A 20,756-nucleotide genomic window follows, 5' to 3' on the forward strand; every position below is an offset into this window, starting at 1 on the left:
TCCCTGTCTCCATGCGTACAGGCTGTGCACACGGGGATGCGAGCGCTCATCTATAACAGCTCCACAGTGGGCTCTCAGGCTGAGCACTCAGGCATGAGGACCTACTACTTCAGCGCCGACACCCTGGAGGACATGAATGCTTGGGTCAGAGCCATGAACCAGGCTGCACAGGTGCTGTCTCGATCATCACTGAAGAGGTCAGTCATGATGGGGGATCTCTGCCAAAGTTGCTCTTATTCTAGGGTGACAATCCAGATACATCTGTTTTGGTGCCTGAAATTCCACCATTCATTACGCTGTATTAAGCCTTGCCCTGTCTTTGAAATCCTTTTTAATAATGAAAACTTCCTGGAGGGGAATGTATAAACGGCTAAGAAATAATGTCTGGAGAACTGGAAGGTCCCCTAAAAGTTATCTAGTCTAATCTCTTCATTAAACAGAAACACTAAAGCCTGGAGAAGTAAAATGACTGCCCAGGATACACAGCCATGGAAAACTGGTGTACGTGTTTCTTAGTTTTTCTTGTGGATGGTAGAAGGGACAAGCCTGGGACACCAGACTGGGAGAGGGAAGAGAACAGGCAAAGAAAGATCTTGCAGACTAAAAACGTACCACAGACTGCCCACCATGTTGCTGAGGGCTGACCTGGGAATATCTTCCAGCTGCCCTTTGTGTCGAGTGGTCCAACTAAGTATACCATTAAAAAAAAAAAAAAAAGGATCTTGAATTCCTGAGTCTCTTGGCTATAGGCAGTTCCCTGAGAGGAAGCATAGAAGGAATGAGTGGGGTCAGGAGCTCAGAGAGAACAGAGTAGCCCTGTATGAAGCATGGTTGATGACACCTTGAAGATCATTCTGTATCAGTACACATGGATTGACTTCATTTTTGACTGTTGTATGGTATTCCATAGGGTAGATGCACTATAATGTATTTAAGCATGTGGCAAACCTTGGACAGTTTTTCCCCCTCTAAGTTTTTACTGTTACAAAGAGTGCTGTAATGAAAAGCTTTCTACAACCGTCTGCATGTAGAAGTCTTTTAGATTGCTGGGTCAAAGTACAGTGCATTTTTTATTTTAATCAATACTCCCAAATGGCACTTTAAAGAAAGCCACATATTCCACCAGTGAGAGTACTCATTTCCCCACATCTTTGCCAGTAGTTATAGTATCTGGTTGTTTTAATATCTATGTTTCCATGGTGGTGAGATCTTTTATATTTATTGACCACTTATGTTTCCTTTTGTATGAATTGCCTGTACCAGTTCTCTGCCTATTTCTCTGCTGAGTTATCTGCCTTTTCTCAATGCTTCCTTTCCTATGTGCTCTGGTATCTGCCTGGCTAAGAATGCAGCTTAGCCTCTTGCAGGGGTTGATGGTAGGCTCTCCAGGCTGGTGGTTAATGGAATCAAGATGCTGATGGCCAGTGTCTAGTATTCTGGTACTTTTTCGTATTCTTTTTGATTCATCTGAGATCACCAACAGGTTCTGTTAGCCCATGTCCAAGTCCTCTTAGGGCCCTGGGGAGCTGGTAGCTGGGCCTGGAGCTCAGTCACAGGAGGCTGGGATTTTTCCCTTCTTCTTCCCCATCTTGGACTTTTGGTTTCTCTTAACCAAGTTTGTTTTTCTTTTCATGGTGAAGATATGGAAATAAATCCCCAAATTCAAGAATTCAGCCTTCTCTGCTTATGTTGGAGCCCTGGTGGCTCACTATGAGTCAAAATTGACTCGATGGCAACAGGTTTTTCTGCTTTTGTTGTCACCTTCCCCGAGCAGAGATGCCTTATACTTGTTATTGTTTTAACTAAACAAATCTTATCTCATTCTAGACTTTAGTTTTTTTTTTTTTTTTGCCTTTGTTTATGTGGGCCCATTCCCCTTTGTATTTGTGCTTGATTTGGTGTTCCACCTTCCATTTCTCAGACATGTCCTTTTATAATTTGAGTTCCAAGAACTCTCTGTGGTGTTATACTGGTTTCTTTTTTTTTTTTTTGTGCTTAAAGTGAAAGTTTACAGCTCAAGTTAATTTCTCATACAAAAATTTATACACTTGTTATGTGACACTAGTAGCAATCCCTACAATGTGACAGCATACTCTCCCTTTCTATCCTGAGTTTCCCTTGTCCATCCAACCAGCTCTGGCCCCTTCCTGCCTTCTCATCCTGCCTCCAGACAGGAACCACCCATTTGGCTCCTGTATCTGCTTGAACTAAGAAGCACACTCCTCATGAGTATTATTTTATGTTTTATAGTCCAGTCTAATCTTTGAAGAGTGGGCTTCGGGAATGGTTTTAGTTCTGGGTTAACAGAACGTCAGAGAGCCATGGCTTCGAGGGTTCCTCCAGTCTCAGTCAGACCATTAAGTCTGGACTTCTTACGTGAATTTGAGTTCTGTTCCACAATTTTCTCCTGCTCCGTCAGGGACTCCCTGTTGTGTTCCCTGTCAAGGCAGTCATTGGTGGTAGCCTGGTACCATCTAGTTCTTCTGGTTTCAGGCTGATGGAGTCTCTGGTTTATGTGGCCCTCGTGTCTCTTGGGCTAATATTTTCCTTGTGTCTCTGGTGTTCTTCATTCTCCTTTGTTCCAAGTGGGTTGGGACCAACTGATGCATCTTAGATGGCCGCTCGCAAACTTTTAAGACTTCAGACACCGCTCACCAAATTGGGATGCATAAAATTTTCTTAGTAAACTTTGTTATGCCAATTGATCAAACTTCCTGGAACTGTGGTCCCCAGACTATACTGGTTTCTTTAGATCAGGAACGGCAAATGGGTTTCTTCTTGTGTGCCCACTTTGCTCAATTAATAGTGGCTGACTGAGGTACTGGTTAGAGGAGAATTTGAGGATAAGACTTGGCTTAACAGGAAAAAAAATTTTGTTGTTAATTAGTGACATCTGCATTGAACAACGGAGGGTTAATTTGCTAGGCAAGATGTGGATCTTTCTACTTTTTTCTACCTGGAGAGTTTGTGATTAATCACCAAACTTTGGTTTTTGAATGGTTCCTTCCTGTCTTTTTTTTTTTTAACCAACTAGTTCTACCCTCTGAGTCAGAATAAAGACACAGTAGCACTTCCTCTTGACATTCTGAGAGATTAAATAATATTTTATCAGAATAAGATGTTCAGACATTTGGCTTGTTAGAATTATTCATCAGGCAGGAATAAATCTTGCCTCTCCTCCTATTTGATGACCTGCATTGGAAAACCTCCATTTCTCTAAGTGTGTGGCCCCAACAGTAGCATTTCTTTCTCTCCCTCTTTGAGTCCCACTCAGATGCTTCTATCCTTATCCATACAAACATTGTTCTCTTTATGAATGGTGGTATGTTAGGACTCTTGATTACAAATGACAGGAAACTCAGCCAAACTTACTTAAGAAAAAAGGAAATTTATTGGTTCATGTCACTGAAAAGTTCAGGATAGACCTGGCTTTAGAAACAGCTGGATTCAAGACTCAACCAATGTCATTAAAAGTCACTTTTCTCAGTGTCTGAGCTTTGCTCACTTCAGGTTTGGATCCATTCTTGAGATCCACATGGAGGTCCCTGGCAGCTCTAGGATCTGGTGGCAAGATAGCTGCAGTAGCCCCAGACTCATGTCATCTAGGTTAAAATCCAGCAGGAAAGAGCCAGAGTCTTCCAGAAGCTCTAAGATTCATTCTGATTAGGCAGGCTTAGATCGCTTTTATACCTTAAACCACTTACTGTGGCCAGAGAATGTAACACGTGGTTGACACAGGCCGGGGATACATGCTTCACTCTAGGAACCAGATGTAGAGCCCTACCCAGTCCATGGGGACTGAGAGTGAGGTAGGGATGGGCAGATGAAGGACAGAGGGCTTAGGGCTTTAGGGCTAGGGGTGGAGGAAGAATCAGTGACTGCTTAGGATGGGGTAGTCTAGCTAGTGTTCAGGCTAGATGATTTATCTTTGACTTTTTATTACATTTATTTTTTTTGCCTTAAGTACCTCTTCCCAGAGCTTAGTCTCTGAAGCCAGACAGACCTGGGTTCAAATCCCAGCTCTTCTACTTTCTAGATGTGTGATCTTGTAAAAATTTTGTATACTTTTTTAAACTTCAGCTCTTCTTAGTTCATAAGATTGTTACAAGGATTAAATTAATTAACTAACATGGCAAAATTGGTCTCCAGACATTCTGTATATTTTGGAACAGTCACTGATTCCAGGTGCCCATGATGACAGGAACAGCAGCCCATCTGGAAACTTCTTGTCTTAGAAACATCTATTCTGTGCGTGGCCAAGTTCCCTGAATGACACAGTCACTGACAGCCGACGGGTGCTTCATTCTTTTCTACCATTGTGCTAAATTGAGCATTGCAGATCTGTTTTGTGACAAGTCTCTTGATTTGAGAGGTCATGTGTTAAGTTGTAGGAAATGCAAGGAGATGGGGAGAAACCAAAATACCTTTTTGCCTTAAATCCCATAACTTAGCAAGTTAAATGTTTAAGTCAGGCAGGGTGTAAAGTAGGGAACATTATCTTCACCTTTCTTACATGTAGCCACAGAGGCATTTAATGTAAATCCCAGCAGCCATGGGAATGAGGGGCTGGTCATAATCTCAAAGGCTTGGGGGCTAGAAAAATGCCAGGTGGCAAGCAGACTACCATTCTTTTAGCCACAGTCTAAAGATTTATTTTGCAGTAAATGCTGGCATTGATATGAAGAAGATTTATCATTTCTAATCAAATTTATTTTCAGGAAGTACTTGTATATGTGAGAATGTGTATACTCATAAGCTACCATTTATCTGTGTGGCTGGCATGTTGCAGTGATGCTGGAAGCTATGCTACCAGTATTTCAAATACCAGCAAGATTATCCATAATGGACAGGTTTCAGTAGATTGTCCAGACTAAACAGACTAGGAAGAAAGGCCTGGTGATCTACTTTCAAAAGTTAGCCAATGAAAACCCTGTAAATCTCTACAGAATATTTTCTGATTTAGTCCTAGAAGATGAGTCCCCTAGGTTGGAAGGCACTCAAAATGCACAGTGACTGCAACAATGGACTCGAGCATACCCACAATTGTAAAGATGGTACAGGACCGGACAGCATTTCCTTCTGTTGTACATGGGGTTGCTGTGAGTTGGAGCTGACTAGACAGCAGCTAACAACAGTATACCCATGTGGACACACACAGTAAGGACTAAAATTTGTAGTCGTAAAATTAGCTCTAAGGTTAGAAAAGACTAGCAAACTCTATAACTTGGGGTTGGTTTTTTGTGAGAACAGTATTAAATGTGGTTACCATGTTTAAATCAGGCTCTAGGATCACCTGACTTTGAAGGCAGAGGCTCTTTTCTCCGCTTCTGCCTGTCTTAGTGGAAAATACATAGGTGCTCAGTGAATAGTGATTGACTGGTAAAGAAAGAAAAATCTACATTACAGCTGGTTGGACTGGGACATTGTATTCACGTTCCTTGGGTCCTAGAGTTGAAGAAGCTGTCTTTTCCCTTTAATGTCATACATGTAGGTGGCATATTTGTTTCACTGTCTGGCTTTTATGACAAGGTGCTGTTTATCTTTGGGGTGTGAATAACAAGGTAGTACAGTTACTTAGGTTTCACAATTGGAGTAACTGGTTGGAAACATCAGAGCAAATGAAACCCAAAGCAGTATGCCAGGCTATAAAGCCGTGTGATCCAGAGAGCAGCAAGATCTCTAATCTAGGCAGCAGCCTTAGCACAACCCCCACGGGCGGTTTCCTGAATTTGAGAAATAGTAAAGAAGATAACGGGCATTTTAGGCAACTTAAAAGACACTGGTTGGAATGACAGTGATGTAGTTATAGAGGATTAAAGGAAGAAGTTAAAACCTAAGATGTGTACGTTGTGCAGCAGAGTTGTCCCTTTATAAGCCTGCATAAGGATTGTTTTTTCTTAAAGTGTTATCTCCTGACTGTCTCCCATATGTTCCTACTACTGGAGCTCATAGACCCACTGAACCTTAGTGATGGAAGGGCCCTCAGAGATGGCCATCCATTGTTGCCATTATAAAATGATCTACTAGGACTTCTTCCAGTGCAAGTAACAGAAACCAAACTCAAAACTGACTTAAGTGAGAAAGGGACTGTGGTTTAGACATGGCTGGATTCAGGAACTCAGACCAAGTCTTTAGGATTCTTTTTTTTTCTTCATTTTGTAGCTCTGCTTTCTTTGGTGTTGGCTTCATAAAGTCTCAGGACTAACTCTGACTGGCCTGGATTGGGTCATGTGTGAACCACTAAACCAATCACTGAGACTCTGAAGCCTCAGTTTAATGGGGAGGAGTAGAGTCAGCAGCACCCAAACCACATGGACTAAGAAAGAGTTGGGGAAGGGTGGCCCCAAAGGAAAACTGAAATGCTGTTACCAAAAGAAAGGGAATCAATACAGGAAAGAGGGATAAAAGATGTCCCCTAGTGATAGGATTGCTATGAATCAAAATCTACTTGCCAGCAATGGGTTTAGTGATGGAAAAAAGGAGATCCAAAGAAGCACTATTTTTCACACACACAAAACAACCCATTGCCGTCGAGTCGCTTCTGACTCACAGGGACCCTAAAGGACAGAGTAGAACTGCCTCATAGAGTTTCCAAGGAGCGCCTGGTAGATTCGAAATGCCAACCTTTTTGGTTAGCAGTTGTAGCTCTTAACCACTAAGCTACCAGGGTTTCCTTTTTTTTTCCCCACAAAGCTTTGGGTTTTCATGGAAAAAAGTATTAGTACCTAGGCAGTGAGATGTGTAATTGGTTTTTTCTGTTCTCTAGGCCTTTAGGCCTAGGTTAAGGTCAACATTTGGGCCTACACATAATAAGAAGCAGACCTTGTGTTGGGGATTGTATTTTCACTTTATATTTACATTCTAACTAGACCCCATGCTAGACTGATTCTCATCTGAGCCTGTGTTGCTTATTAGCAGCTGAGATTCTGAGATTGTTACATGGACAATTGGGGTCTGGCTATTGACATATAAACGAAGCAGCATTTGCATCTTATACTATTAGCTTGAAGTGGAGATCCCTCTGGCTTGGTGATTTCCTGAAGTGATGGATTTCAGGGCCAGGACCCTTTTACCAAGGAATACAAGTAGACTGGCTGCCCCAATCCAAGGGTCCCTGGTAATTTTTCTAGTCCATCTGGGCTGGGCTGGAGTGTGTTTCCCTGCCTCCCTAATCCAAATTCTGCAAAGCTTATGGAGCCCCTGCTGTGTCCCTGGCACCAGGTAATTGGAATATAGGCAGAGCTAGGAGTCTGCCCCAGTGTGGCAGGGAGAAAGGTACCTTATAGTGGGAGACACAGCTGTGGTGTCTGGAGTGGGCTGAATGTGCTGCTGTCATTGCAGGGATGTGGAGAAGGTGGAGCGGCAGGCAGTTCCCCAGGCCAACCACACAGACGCCTGTCGAGAGTGTGGCCGTGTGGGACCCAGACATGCAAGAGATTGTCCTCATCGTGGTCATGATGACTCCTATGGCTTTGAGAGGCAGGAACAGGAGGAAGAAGGATACCGTTCCCAGAGGGACCCACTGGAGGGCAAGCGGGACAGGAGCAAGGCCAGGTCCCCATACGTGTCAGCTGAGGAGGATGCCTTGTTTGTGGATTTACCTGGTGGCTCGAGAGGCCAACAGGCACAGCCCCAGCGTGCAGAGAAGAATGGCATGCTGCCAGCCTCATATGGTCCAGGAGAGCAGAACGAGACTGGTGGGTACCAGCGGGCCTTTCCTCCCAGGACCAACTCTGAAAAGCACAGCCAGAAGAAGAGCAGCCTTGCTCAGGTGGAGCACTGGGCAAAGGCCTCGAAGGGAGACGGCAGGAGGTCAGTAATACACTCAGGATCACTGCTAATAACGAGCATAATGTAAAAACGGTAGTTATCATTTACGTAGCACTTGCTGAATGTGACCTTAAACTCTTTACCTCCCTTATCTCCTTAAATCCCGTAACAACTCTGCAAGAAGGAGGCGATATCCCCAGTTTATAGACAAACTGGGTCTCGAAAGTGAAGGAGCCTGCCCAGGGCACACAGATAAGTGACAGAGCCAGGGTTCAAACCCGGGTTGGTCAGTCTCCAAAACCCACAGGAGATTTTATCTCTGGAGGCTTCTCTGTTCCCTGAGAGAGTGCCTTGAGCCTTTCAGCATGTAGATAGTAACTGATCTTCTCCTCTTATGCTGCTGAGTCTCTGCATCCTTGAAATATTTGTAGAAACCAGAGTAAATACAGTTCCATTTTTAATTCCAGGCACATAGAGAAGAAAGTGCTTAGGCACTGTTGACATTAGGCTTTATCATATCCGTTCCTTCAGGAAGCAGTTTTTAAATTATTTAGAAGGCATGCATCTCTTGCTATTTGCAAAGCACTGCCTGTATTTTATTATAATTTTAGATTAATTAGGACATGTTTATGGACGTGAAGAATTTGCAGTCACCCAACATCCTGGTTAATCCCCAGAAGCCACTAAATCACTAGTGGGAGATGTAATAGCAAAGCCATTTTGCATTCAGAAACCTCCCTATGGGCTGGAGTGGCCACAGACCAAGTCTGCCACCTTCCGAGGGGCAGATTACCCAATAGGCAAGTACTCACGAGCTTACGTGTGCTTGCTTACTAATCTGTAGTGTACAGTTTCACCTGTTTTTCACCACATCAAAGATGTGGTGAAACCCATGTGAAATTGTCCATTGGCTGCCGAAGATTTCTCAGACTAGACAGCTCTTGTCACATCCCAGTTCTAATGCTGCAAGTCCACGTATGTTTGAAGAAATTTGCCAGATGACTCAGATGCAACCCACCCAAAATAAGAGAGTTTTAGTTTACCTGTTGGTTCTTCAGATTTTTATTAAATACCTGTACATAGCTTAAGAACTTAAATAGTACAACCCCTACCCATCCTACTCCTGATTCCTGCACCTTTGAGGCAGTCACTCTCAATTCATTTATCAGTTTTCCCTGTTTGCCTCTGTATGTACAAATAAGATAAATATCCTGCCATTTCTTCATTTTTCAGTTTTAGTTATCTGTTGACATTCTATACTAGAAGATAAGGATTTAAGTCTTTTATTTCCCCTCTCTACCCTTTCCTTTCTAACAGACATACACTTACTTTATCCCAGCATAATTTTTGATTAAATCACTAGTTGGCATTTAACATTATTAGCATGATGTAAATATTTACCGTGTAGTGTACTAGAATTAAATTTTTTTTGTTGCCCATTTTTTGTTTTCCCCAGTGTTGTTAATTGTCATGCTTTTAGTTAGCTTAGTTTTCTTTTTACTAATCACTCATTTATGGCCAAATTCATAGCTAGACATGTAAATGTTCCTTAGCTCAGTACCTTCAAATAATGTCAACAGTACGCTCAAAGGTAAAAAATCCAAACACATAAGTGTCCTCCAATCTTATCTCAGAATCCTAGTTCCACTCCTGGTTAGTCCCAAAGATCAACCATTGTGTTTGAAAAGGAAAGAAAGAAGGAATCTTGTTCTTCCACTTGGATTTTTCACTTAGTGTATCTTAACGTGTGTGTGTGTGTGTGTGTGTGCACATCTTGGCTGTTTTTTTCATATCAGCACATATAGACATATCAGTCATTTTGAATGTTGCAGAGTACGTTATTGTATAGATATATCATTCCCTTATTGATGGACAATTAAGTTGCTTACAAATATTTCCTATTACAAACTATAGTGTAACGAATATCCTTGCATAGTTATCTTTGCATGCAAGGGCAAGTATATGTGAAGGCCAAATTGCTTGAAGTGGAATAACTGAGTCAAAGAGTACATGCAGTTTTAATTATGAGAGAGATTACAAAACTGCCCTCCAAAGATGCTAAGATGCTGTTTCAGTTTATACTCTGCCAAAAGTGAGTGTTTGTTTTCTCCCTCACATCAGCCCTTAGGATCCCTGCTGGCACAGTGGTTAAGAGCTACAGCTAACCAAAAGGTTGATGTCCAAATCTACCAGCCGCTCCTTGGAAGCCCTGTGGGGCAGTTCTACTCTGTTTCGTAGGGTTGCCTTAAGTCAGAATCACTCCACGACAGTGGGTTTGGGTTTTTTTTTTTTTTTTTGTATCAGCACTCAGAAACTACTGTTTTAGGTTAACAGTATGGAAGATGATTTAGATGGAGAAGAGACTTGAAAAAAGAAAATGATTGAGTGTAATGTGATCATAGTGTGGGTAGGAGATGCACATGGCCTAACTGAAAGCAGTGAAGATGGTGAGGATTGTGAGGAGGAAAAAAAAAATGTTGCCGTCAAGTAGATTCTGACTCATGGCAACCCTATAGAACAGGGCAGAACTGCCCCATAGGGTTTCCAAGGAGCGCCTGATGGATTTGAACTGCTGACCTTTTGGTTAGCAGCCGTAGCTCTTAACCAATACGCCACCAGGGTTTCCGAGGAGGAAATGGATAGGATAAATAGACGTTAAAGTTGGGTAGGTTACAGGACTTGGTGAGCTGACTTAACCTCATGGTGGAAGGTGGGGAGGGCACAGGTGGGGTTGAGATTAACATTCAGGTTTGGCTTGTTTAATAAGGTGGAAGTGGTGCCATGCATAAGATGCAAGCATAGGAGAAAGAAGTTTGGAGAGGATGTGGTGTCTATGGGGTATCCAGGTGGAGACGACCTGTAGGTCATAGGGAATGTGGGTTCAGGTGAGAGAGATAGAGGAGTCATTACCCTAGAGATGGTGACTGATGCCTTGACAGTAGTTGAGATTACCCAGGGTGGAATACTTAGGGCAATGATCCTCACCCTGGCCTGGCTGCACAACTGATTATGTGGGAAGCTTAAGAAAATAGTAAGAAGCCCAGGCCCTACCCCAGGGAACTGATTTCATCAGTCTGTGGCAGGTGAAGGCATCAGTATGTTTTAACAGTTCCCCAGGTGATCCCAACGTACAGCTGCAATTGAGAAACTGGTCGCTTGACTGCACATTATAATCACCTGGAGAGGTTTAACATTTACTGAGGCCTGGATCCCGCACCCAGAAATTCTGATTCCTTTGGTCTGGGCAGGAGCCTGGACATCAGGTTTTTAAAAAGTAGCCCCCCTCCCCAGCACACACACAACCCGATGACTCTAATGTGCAGCCAGGATTGAGAATCTTTAGCTTAGAGTGAACAATAGCAGAAAGCCAAAAACAGAACCCTGGGAATTGCTAGCTCAAGGGTTAGGCAACAGTGAAGTCCCCATGAAGAAGACTGAGCAGGAGAAGTAGGAGGAAAACTGGAGTGTTCTCAGGGGAGAGCCTAATTGGAAGGAGCTCAGTCAGCCATGCAAGGTGCTGCAAATAATGACTTCTGGGTCGGTTGCCTTCCAAGAAGGCTGGGTATCACTGCAGGAAGTCTGGAACCTCAGGGTCTCTGTTGGTCCTGTGCTTAATAGCAAAGGCCATCTGTTCCACTGGAGTCCCTGAGTGGTACAGTTAACGCCCTTGGCTGCTAACTGAAAGGTTGTAGGTTTGAGTCTACCCAGAGGCACCTTGGAAGAAAGACCTGGAGATCTACTTCTGAAAAATCAGCCATTGAAACTCTGTAGAGCACAATTCTACTCTGACACACATGGGGTTGCTCTGAGTGTTAGTCAACTCGACAGCAACTGGCTTGTTCACCTGAGCTTCCTGATGGGCTTAAATGGGCAGACCTGAATTGCCCTACTTAATAGAGCTAGAATTTAGAAGTTAGGTCAGGAGGCAGAGTAATAGGACGGGAGGGCAGGAAGAAACCAGGAAAATGGCATGGCCAGTGGGAAACCCTTTGTGGCACGGGTACAGAAAGGACTTTTAAAAACTAGGTGACTGATAATACTTTTATAAATTGTTGGTTGTGAAATGTCTCTATAAAACTATTTCTGTCAGCTCTTAAGTCTGCATTTAAAGTTCTACACACAACAGCCTGTATTTAGGGGTGTGGGATGCATCATGGAGCTAAAGGATGAGAAATCAGTTTACAACCTTGAGCAAGGAGTTGAGAGGTGGACTGGGGAGCGCCCCAGGCTGCCATCAGGACTATAGCTGAAAACAATTCATTGGCTTTAGAGTTCATTGAACACGGTAGAAGGAATTTCATTCCAGTGGTGGAAGCAGATATCAATGAGCTGAAAAGGGAGTGAAAATGAGAAATTGAAGGCAGAGTATAGATTACCCTTTTGAGAAGAAAGTGCTGTCAGTCTCTGAGTGAGCAGTGTCTGCTCAGCCTGATAATCCACTTGTATCGAAAATTTTGCATCTCACAGTCCCAGATTTTTTTTTCCATTGAAGATATGTGTATAATTTCCTATAGTCAAGTAATAAATAGATCTGTCTGTTTAATAAAAAAACTTCCTGCATTTTCCATTTGAAAATAATAGAAGATGCATATTTCCACTTTGTGTGTGTGATTAGGACCATCCTTATCTCAATTTTTTTTTTATCTCAATAGATTGAGCATGCAGGGATTGGGAGGAGGTTATTTGGATTGCAGTATGATCCCGTATGGAGCCTTGGTGGCGGAGTAGTTAAGAGCTTGGCTGCTAACCAAAAAAAAGGTCAGCAGTTTGAATCCACCAGCTGCCCCTTAGAAACCCTATGGGGAAGTTCTACTTTGTCCTATAGGGTTGCCATGAGTTGGAATCAACTTGACGGCAATAGGTTTGGTTTTTTGGTTTTATGATTCTGTATTATTAGCCCTAGACCACACAAGGGGTTATTTCTAACTGTTCTTTCAGTACTTGGAGATATGTACTATATTTTGCATCACTAAACTCCTTAAGAATGATAGTTTTGGAGGGACAAATTGATATACCGTAGAATCTTATAACATTCTAAGAGACGGTTTTGAAATTCTAACCTTTCAATTTTTCTGGTGTTTAAAGTAATGCATATTTGGTAAAATAAAAAAGGGGGGGCAGGGGACTCAAACACTACAATAAGGAACAGAGTAGAAAGTGAAAGTGAAAGTCCTGTGATGTGAGGGTTAGGGAAGGAGTTAGGGTCAGGAATATCTTCTGCATAAATAATCGTTATGAAAAATGAGTTTATATTTCAACATGACCATTTTGTAGTGGCTGTGCAGAATACCCTGTCTCATGCTTTCTGTGAAGGGAAAACCACACAGCCACAGAGCAGGTGTGAGGGCAGGAGAGCTTGAGCCCTTTTTTTTTTTTTTTGGGTAGGGGGTGACGGGGCAGCAAATGGATCTGCTCTCAGATTCAGACTGCTCTGGAAGCTCCTGCCTGCTCCTGAGGGCATCCTCACCTCATCTTAGGACCCTACCGCATATGTCCCTCTCTCTGCCATCGGTTAGTTATCATCGTTTGGCTTCTGGAGCCAGGGTTCACCAACATTGCTGGTACCGTTGGGTTCATCCCCAAATGGCCATCACTGGGGGGATGGCAGGACAGCACACAACCAGAGGGTATAGATTGAAGGATCAGCTCAGGGCCATGGGGCACTGCACAGTGGGGGACTTCCACCATCCAGACACTGCCCACACCAAATGTGGGCTGCAGAACTAGACTGGAGGGGTATGGATGGGTGGAAGCACAGCTAGGACACACTTTGCGTAGTTTACATTTTGCTCCTGGCAGAGTAAACAATGGCTAGCAAACTGCCCAGTGGAAGCCCCCAGCTTGGTTTCTGCCACTGTCACCGCCATTACCCCTGTTTGAGGATTCAGGATTCCTCAGAGATCCTGAATCCCGTGCTGTTGGAACATCAACAGCAAACCCTGCCACCTAGTGGCATGCAGACAGGTTTCACTACCAAGACCAGTTGTCTGGGTTGAAGAGACCTTAAAGTCACCCCCTGTGATTATAATGATAACACTAAAAAGGAAAAATAGGCTATCGTTTTTGAATGACAATTATTTCTAATCCTCACAACAGTCTATTAAGTGGTTCTTCTTATCCCCATTTTATAGTAAGGGAAGTGAGACCCAGACTGTATATAAAATGACAGTTACCTGAGGTCATATGGAGCCCTGGTGGCACAGTGATTAAAAGCTACAGCTGCTAATCAGAAAGTCAACAGTTCTAATCCACAAGCCACTCCATGGAAACCCTGTAGGGTCACTGTGAGTTGGAATTGACTTGACGACTGTGGATTCGTTTTTTTTTTTTTTTTTGAGGTCATATAGCTAGAAGTGATGGATTGAGTTGAGCTTGAAAACAATTAAAACTGCAGTTCTCAAACTTTAGCACACATCAGTCACCTGGAGGGCTTGTTAAAACCCAGACTCTGGACCCCACCCCTAAAGTTTCTGATTTAAGAGCTCAGCTGCTAACTAAAAGGTCAGCAGTTCAAATCCACTAGCCACTCCTTGGAAACACTATGGGGCAGTCTTACCCTGTCCTATAAGATTGCTATGAGTTGGAATCTACTTGATAGCAATGGGTTTGGTATTTTGGGGGGATGGAGCCAGATAATTTGCATTCAAATAAGTGCCCATGTGGTGCTGATGCTGGTGGCCCACGTGAGTAGCACGGACTTAGAACACCATCTGGTACGTGTTAATTAAGTACTATGTAAAAGTTTGTTAGATAAAATTGATTGAAGGAGAGTCAGGATTACAAACCCTGGTTTGTCTGACTCCAAAACCTAATCTCTTTTTCCAACGTCTTACAGCCTCACAGTATAGACATTTAAGGTGTAATTAAACTCCATACTTTGTCCCTTGCTAAATTTTTCTTCTCTGAGAATAAGATGGCAAGTTGGTAGTATTTTTCAAAATCATATGAGTTTTTGTATGCTGGAGCATTTGTTGAAGGGCTGGTAATGTGTTCAGGCTTTCTCAGACTGTTGACAATACTGTAGTGTGTGAGACACAGTTCCTGCCCTTTAAGGATTTACAGCTTGCCTGGGGAAGAGATGACTTGCAAGTATGAAAAGGTTACATCAGTACAGGACCTTGGAAAAGTTACAGACAATATGATAATTAGGTCAAAGCAGAGGAAGGCTGCAGCAGTTGCAGATGGCTCCCTGTGGAAGAGGATGGCACAGGGTCCTGGAGAATGAGTAAGATTTGGGTAAATAAGGGAGCCTGTACAGGTGGGGGAAACCCTGGTGGCATAGTGGTTAAGAGCTACAGCTGCTAACCAAAACGTTGGCAGTTCCAATCCACCAGCCACTCCTTGGAAACCCTATGGGACAGTTCTACTCTGACCTGTAGGGTCACTATGAGTCAGAATCGAATCGACGGCAATGGGCTTGGTTTTTTTTTTTTTTAATACAGGTGGAGAGAGGGAAAGACAATATTCTGAAAATACACACAGGAGGGAGGGATGTACACACCGGGCAAGTACTTTTTGAGTATCAAGCACGGAGATTGCATTTCTCTTTGTTGTCTCATTTACTCCTCTGCACAGTCTTATGAGGCAGGGAATACTGTTCTCATGCTAGAGGTAAGGAAACCAAGGCTCAGAGTATTCAAGCAAGTTGCCCATGGTCACATAGTCAGCAATTGGTGGAGCTAGGATTCGAACCCAGGTCAGCCTACCTCTGCCCTTTCCACTGAGAGAGGCTGGGCCAAGACTTGGATGAGGCTTTCTCAGGCTCCCCCAGGTGCATGGTCACACCCGAGAGGGGCACCTGGCTTGCCTCATGCTAGTCCTGGCTCTCGTAGGAGAAGAAGAAAGCAGGTCTGAAAGAGGAAGGTGCTTGTTGGGCAGATGGGAGATCCAGGTAGGTTGAGGTTAGATGATGAAGAGCTACCACTGTCAGGCTAAAGAATTTAGATTTTACATCATAGAACAGTGTGGAGCAATCGAAGTTTTTGGAGCAAAGAGTGGTTGGATTATCAGTTGACTGTGTGCAGGGTGGAAACTAGTTAGGAAGGTCTCGCGGTTGCCTGGGTGGAGGTAAATAATGAACGTGTGGACTGGAGTAATAGGAAAAGGGAAGAATGATGCCAGCCACTTCCTGGAAGAGCTTCCAGAACTTTGGTGCTAGGATAAAGTCAGAGGGAAAAAAATCTTGGTAGCCTGCAGAATTATGAGGCTTTTCCCAGAAATATGCACACCCATTGGAAGACCTGACTGATGGCAAGAGGGAGAGAAGGAGAAGGCAGGTTGGATTACATTGCGCTTGAAGTAACAGGGGTAGGGGAGTAGCCAAGTCAGCATGGCAGGGTGGTTGGTAGAGAAAAATGTTTTGAAGTCCTCCACAAAGACGGGAAGTGACTGAAGTCCCGGAGGTCTCCTTTGATAATTCTTTTGGGGTTTTTACAGGATTCCCTCACATGCCCGGCTTTGTTTCCGAAAGCCTGGCAGACCACTTGCTTGGTTGTCTTACCTGTCCTTCCCCTTTCTCCTCAGCCTTCCCTCGGAACAGACACTTCCTCGCCAGGGTCCTAGCCAGCCCCTGTCCTTCCCAGAAAACTATCAGACTGTTCCCAAGAATACCCGACACCCTTCGGGGAGTTCCTCACCCCCACCCCGCAACCTGCCGAGTGATTACAAGTACGCGCAGGACCGAGCCAGCCATCTGAAGATGTCGAGTGAAGAGCGCCGGGCACACCGGGATGGCACCGTGTGGCAGCTCTACGAGTGGCAGCAGCGCCAGCAGTTCCGGCATGGTAGTCCCACAGCGCCCATCTGTGCAGGCTCCCCAGAGTTCACTGACCAGGGCCGGAGCAGGAGCATGCTAGAGGTGCCCCGCTCCATCTCCGTGCCCCCGTCTCCCTCTGACATCCCTCCTCCGGGGCCCCCAAGAGCCTTCCCACCCCGGCGGCCATACACGCCAGCTGAGAGGGTTACTGTGAAGCCACCTGACCAGAGGAGGAGCGTGGACATCTCACTGGGGGGTTCTCCCAGGAAGGCGCGGGGCCACACCATCAAGGTGAGGCTTGGGTCAGGAGGCTTCTGGGGCCCAGCATTAGGGTGCCGGAGCCTCTTGTGGTTTAAGCACGGGTCTGAACGATTTGGGATAATAATGATAGCTAACACTTATGCAGTACTTTTTTGTGCCAGGCACAGTTCTGAAGATTTTGTTTTGCTTAACTCTAATCCTTAAAACAGCCCTGTGAGGTAGATGCTGTAATGCCCATTTTACAGATGAGGACTCTAAGGTGTTGAGAGGTGAAGTAATCTACATAGATAGGGTCACACAACTGGAACTCTGCTTCCCTGCAGCTTGGAAGGCAGGAAAAGATGTCTGTGTTAGATCAGCTCAATTATTGGTAAGTTTTAACTCTCCAAAGTGCTTTCACAGTTTATCATACTAACCCAGTGAGGTTAGGATGCATCCCCATTTTACAGATGAGGAGCCTAAGGCTCAGAGAGGTAAAGTGCTGTGTGGTAGTCTGCTTTGGTAGTGAGTGGTAGAGGCCCGACCTCAGCGTGACTTCTTGCTCCCCACCTGCAGAACTCCTCTCATGTGGACAGACGCTCCATGCCCTCCATGGGTTACATGACCCACACGGTCAGCGCTCCCAGTTTACATGGAAAATCGGTAAGCAGCTCCTCACCTCCTTCTCCAAGTGAATGATATGAGACAGTCCACAAAGCACTATCTCTTTGGAGTTTTTCCCACTGGGGCTGCCAAAGGCAGTCTATAGGACAGCTATTCACCCCATTTGAGAGTTGAGGAAACCAAAGCTCAGAAAAGTCCAGTGACTTGCTCAATGTCATCGGGTAACAGTGGGTCCTCTCCAGGTGAGGTAAAGAGCTTAGAGGGATATAGAGGGGAATACTGGGCTTGTCTTCACTTCGGGGTAGAGTTTGCCTGAAGCTTTTTCCAGCTACCTGCCTTTCTCCCTTTAGCTTCTCTCCTTTCTCTCCGGGTCCTCACTTTGACTACTTTGTTTTCAAAGCTCAAGTCTGGTGAGGCTGCACTGTTGGTTGCTATACTCCTGAAAAAAACTACTTCCTGCAGCCCCCTTTCTGCCAGCACCTTTATTTGCCCTAATGGCAGAGTTAATGCAATAATTGCTTAATGATGTCACATCAGTGCTGTTCCGGCATGGGTGAAGAGTAATTATAGCGTCGTGCTCCTGTGGTGGCTAATTTCCCTGTGATGCGTCTACACACCTGCAGCTGGAGGAGCTCTCACTGCTTCTTACCCGGTTACGGCGGCACCAGGCCAAGCTGGCCAGTGTGCGAGATTTTGCCGTCGGCCAGTTACTGCAGCACCAGCTGACCTTTCCCACCTCCCAGGTCAGCGCTGGTGGGCTCTGTCTGCACCGGGCCACTCGGGGGCAGGAGTGACATGCTGGCCTATGTTCCCTCGTGCCCGCGCTCGAGTCTGTATTTGTTGTCTGGCTGTCTCCCTCGTTCCCTGCCTGTTTGCTTTTGGATGCAGCCGCCAGACATGGTCTGGTGGTGGTGGAGCCCACGTCTCTGGTGCTAGGGAGGGTGGCTGCATGTGGTGTGAGTGACCTGAACTGTGGCTTCTCTGGCTGTAAATATTGACTGCCAGGCTAGTGTGTGGTCATGTCCAAAGGGCTATGCTGGTTCTTGTCCTTGTTGGCACCTTGGGCACTCCTTGGACTGTTGAAGGGCCTGGGTTAGACTGGAGGGAGAATGCATAGTGCCCTCTCCTATCTCGACAGTGTCCTGCTGATTAACAAAGCATCTTCACATCACTTATCCTGTAGAACCTCACAATAACCTGGGAGAGGTTGGGCAGGACAGGGGTCATTGCCACACATGAGGCAGTGGATCCAGGAGAAATGACTTGCCCAGGGTCCCTCAGCCAGTACCGTGCAGACTGGAGCCAAAGTCCTGTCTGGCACAGTGTTCTAAACTCTTCCCAGGGTACTGGGGTTCTGCAGGCAAGCTCCTGGAGGAGTGGCCTGGGAACCACTCTCCCAGGCTTCTCGACCAGCTTAAAGATGCTCCCCAGGCTTGTCCTCAAGCAGAAATGGATTCAGCCACATGAGGCTTGTCCCTCGGGGCTGCAAAGAGCTAGACAGGAGACAGCTGAGGAAGGGAGGGGACCATCACCTTCCTTACCTGTTTTGTTTTAGTGAGATCTTTGGGACTCAAGAAATGCATTAAAAAAAAAAAAAAAAAAACTGAACAGAAGGGCACATGTGCAAAGACCATAAGTTGTGAATCTGGGTGATTTTTAATAACATGCCCCTGCTCTGTTCTTATTCTTGTGGAAAGTGAATAGGGACGAGCTGATGGGGAAGTAGAGATGGGTACGGGAACAGTTTAGTAGACAGAGATAAGATCTTGCAAGCCACTAGTGTCCTTGACAATGGTCCTTCAGGCCCTCCCATGCTTAAAAGCACTGCCTGAGCTTCTCACATCATTATTTGCGTGATTGTTTCACATCAGAGCAGTAAGCAAGGACCACCTTGGCCATCCTGGCTTTTCTTGGCTTGCTGGGAGGCCCTCTTAGTCTGTTGAAAAAGTGGTTCCTGGACTGTTTTTCTTAAGCTTTGATGGCCCCTCTACTTCACAGTTAGCTTCTGTGATCTGCTCCACAGGAGAGCGTGAGTTCTAGGAAATAAAGAGTCTTATTCTCACTGTTCCCAGTAATTATTCTGAAGAACTCGACAGACTGTCAGAGGTACCATCAGCAGATAGATCTGACCCTGGCGTTCTCTCCACTGGCTCCTCGCATGGCCACATTGGCTCCGTGCTAAGCGAAAAGAGCCAAGACTTACAGGAAATTCCCAGTGACTGCTGTTGCTTATTGTTCTGGAGCCCAATTTATGTTGGGATTTCCCTGGGCCACCCACGCCATCACCCTGCTTCTTCCAGGCACCCATTTACACAAGTCAGGGGGTCATCTTGCTTCATGCATTTGAAGTGACCCATTCCAAAGGTTTGATGAAAGAATTGGCACATTGGTGATTGATGGACCGTAACTCAGGCGTAAACATGTCCTCTTCCAGGCAGACCTCTCCCTAGTCTCAGGAGCTCATCACCCACCTTAGCTACGCTGCTGTTCTAGCCTTCTGGTGGGTGTGTGCTGTCACCTCCCTCCCCATCAAACCCTCCTCCCAGCCAGCAGGAGATAAGCTGGCCCTCCCTATACTGACCCGCAGATCTGCCATGCTGAAAGGGGCCCCTGAGCTGCAGCGAGACATTTGTGCTTCCTCTGTGGCCCTGGATGTGCTGGTCTGCTGGGGTCCCTTGTCCTTCAGCCTGTACAGTGTGAATGATTCACATGTGAAGTCCTGAGTTATGGAAGCCCTTGGTGTTCATAACTGTTTTTTTTTTTTTCCTCTCTGCTTCATTTGAAGGCTGATGATACCTACCTCCAGCTGAAGAAAGACTTGGAGTACCTGGACCTAAAGGTGAGTAACATAAAGGGTCTTGCCTCCCATGGACACTCACCTTTCTGAGAGTGTCGGCCTCCTTGAAGCCAAGCCCTAAGGCCATGCAGGTCTTATCAAATTTGAATCCCACATGCAGATGTGTCCTGTCTGAATCAGAAGAGTTTCAATTCTCACAGCCTTAAACTATGGGCTCTCCTCACTTTCCTGTGAATCCTGCTGTTTTGGGCTCTCGCTCATCTTGATCTCTTCTTCTCCTTGGTCAGAACGAGAAGATGCCTCCCAATAACAACCTGTCACATCTTCAGAGTCCCCAGTGGGGGCAGGTGTGTGTGTGGCTCATAGAGTACCACTGATGTGTGTTGTCAGCCACAAGTAGTTTAGTGGATTGTTTGGTTTTGTTGCCGGTGGAGAAGTCTGCATGTGGAATTACGTGGCTTTGTGGCTCACCAGTAGCCTCCTCTCTCCACTTAGGAGAGGAACATTGGGCCCTTGAAGGTGATGAAGCTTCAGGCTCTGAATCAGGCTTTGCAGCACAGAGAGAGCCCA

General features: G+C 45.2%; 1 protein-coding gene across 1 annotated transcript in view; it reads left to right on the top strand.

The window, feature by feature from the left end:
* Positions 1–20,756, top strand: part of PLEKHA7 (pleckstrin homology domain containing A7) — a 154,252-nt gene that overhangs the window by 99,651 nt on the left and 33,845 nt on the right. Inside the window, exons 9-13 of the mRNA XM_064289452.1 lie at positions 22–197; positions 7,342–7,812; positions 16,294–16,816; positions 17,342–17,428; positions 20,175–20,228. Coding sequence (XP_064145522.1) covers positions 22–197; positions 7,342–7,812; positions 16,294–16,816; positions 17,342–17,428; positions 20,175–20,228 — 1,311 coding nt within the window. The remainder of the gene's footprint in view (positions 1–21; positions 198–7,341; positions 7,813–16,293; positions 16,817–17,341; positions 17,429–20,174; positions 20,229–20,756) is intronic.

The sequence above is a fragment of the Loxodonta africana genome, chromosome 7 (assembly GCF_030014295.1).
Source record: "Loxodonta africana isolate mLoxAfr1 chromosome 7, mLoxAfr1.hap2, whole genome shotgun sequence".
Lineage (NCBI taxonomy): Eukaryota > Metazoa > Chordata > Mammalia > Proboscidea > Elephantidae > Loxodonta > Loxodonta africana.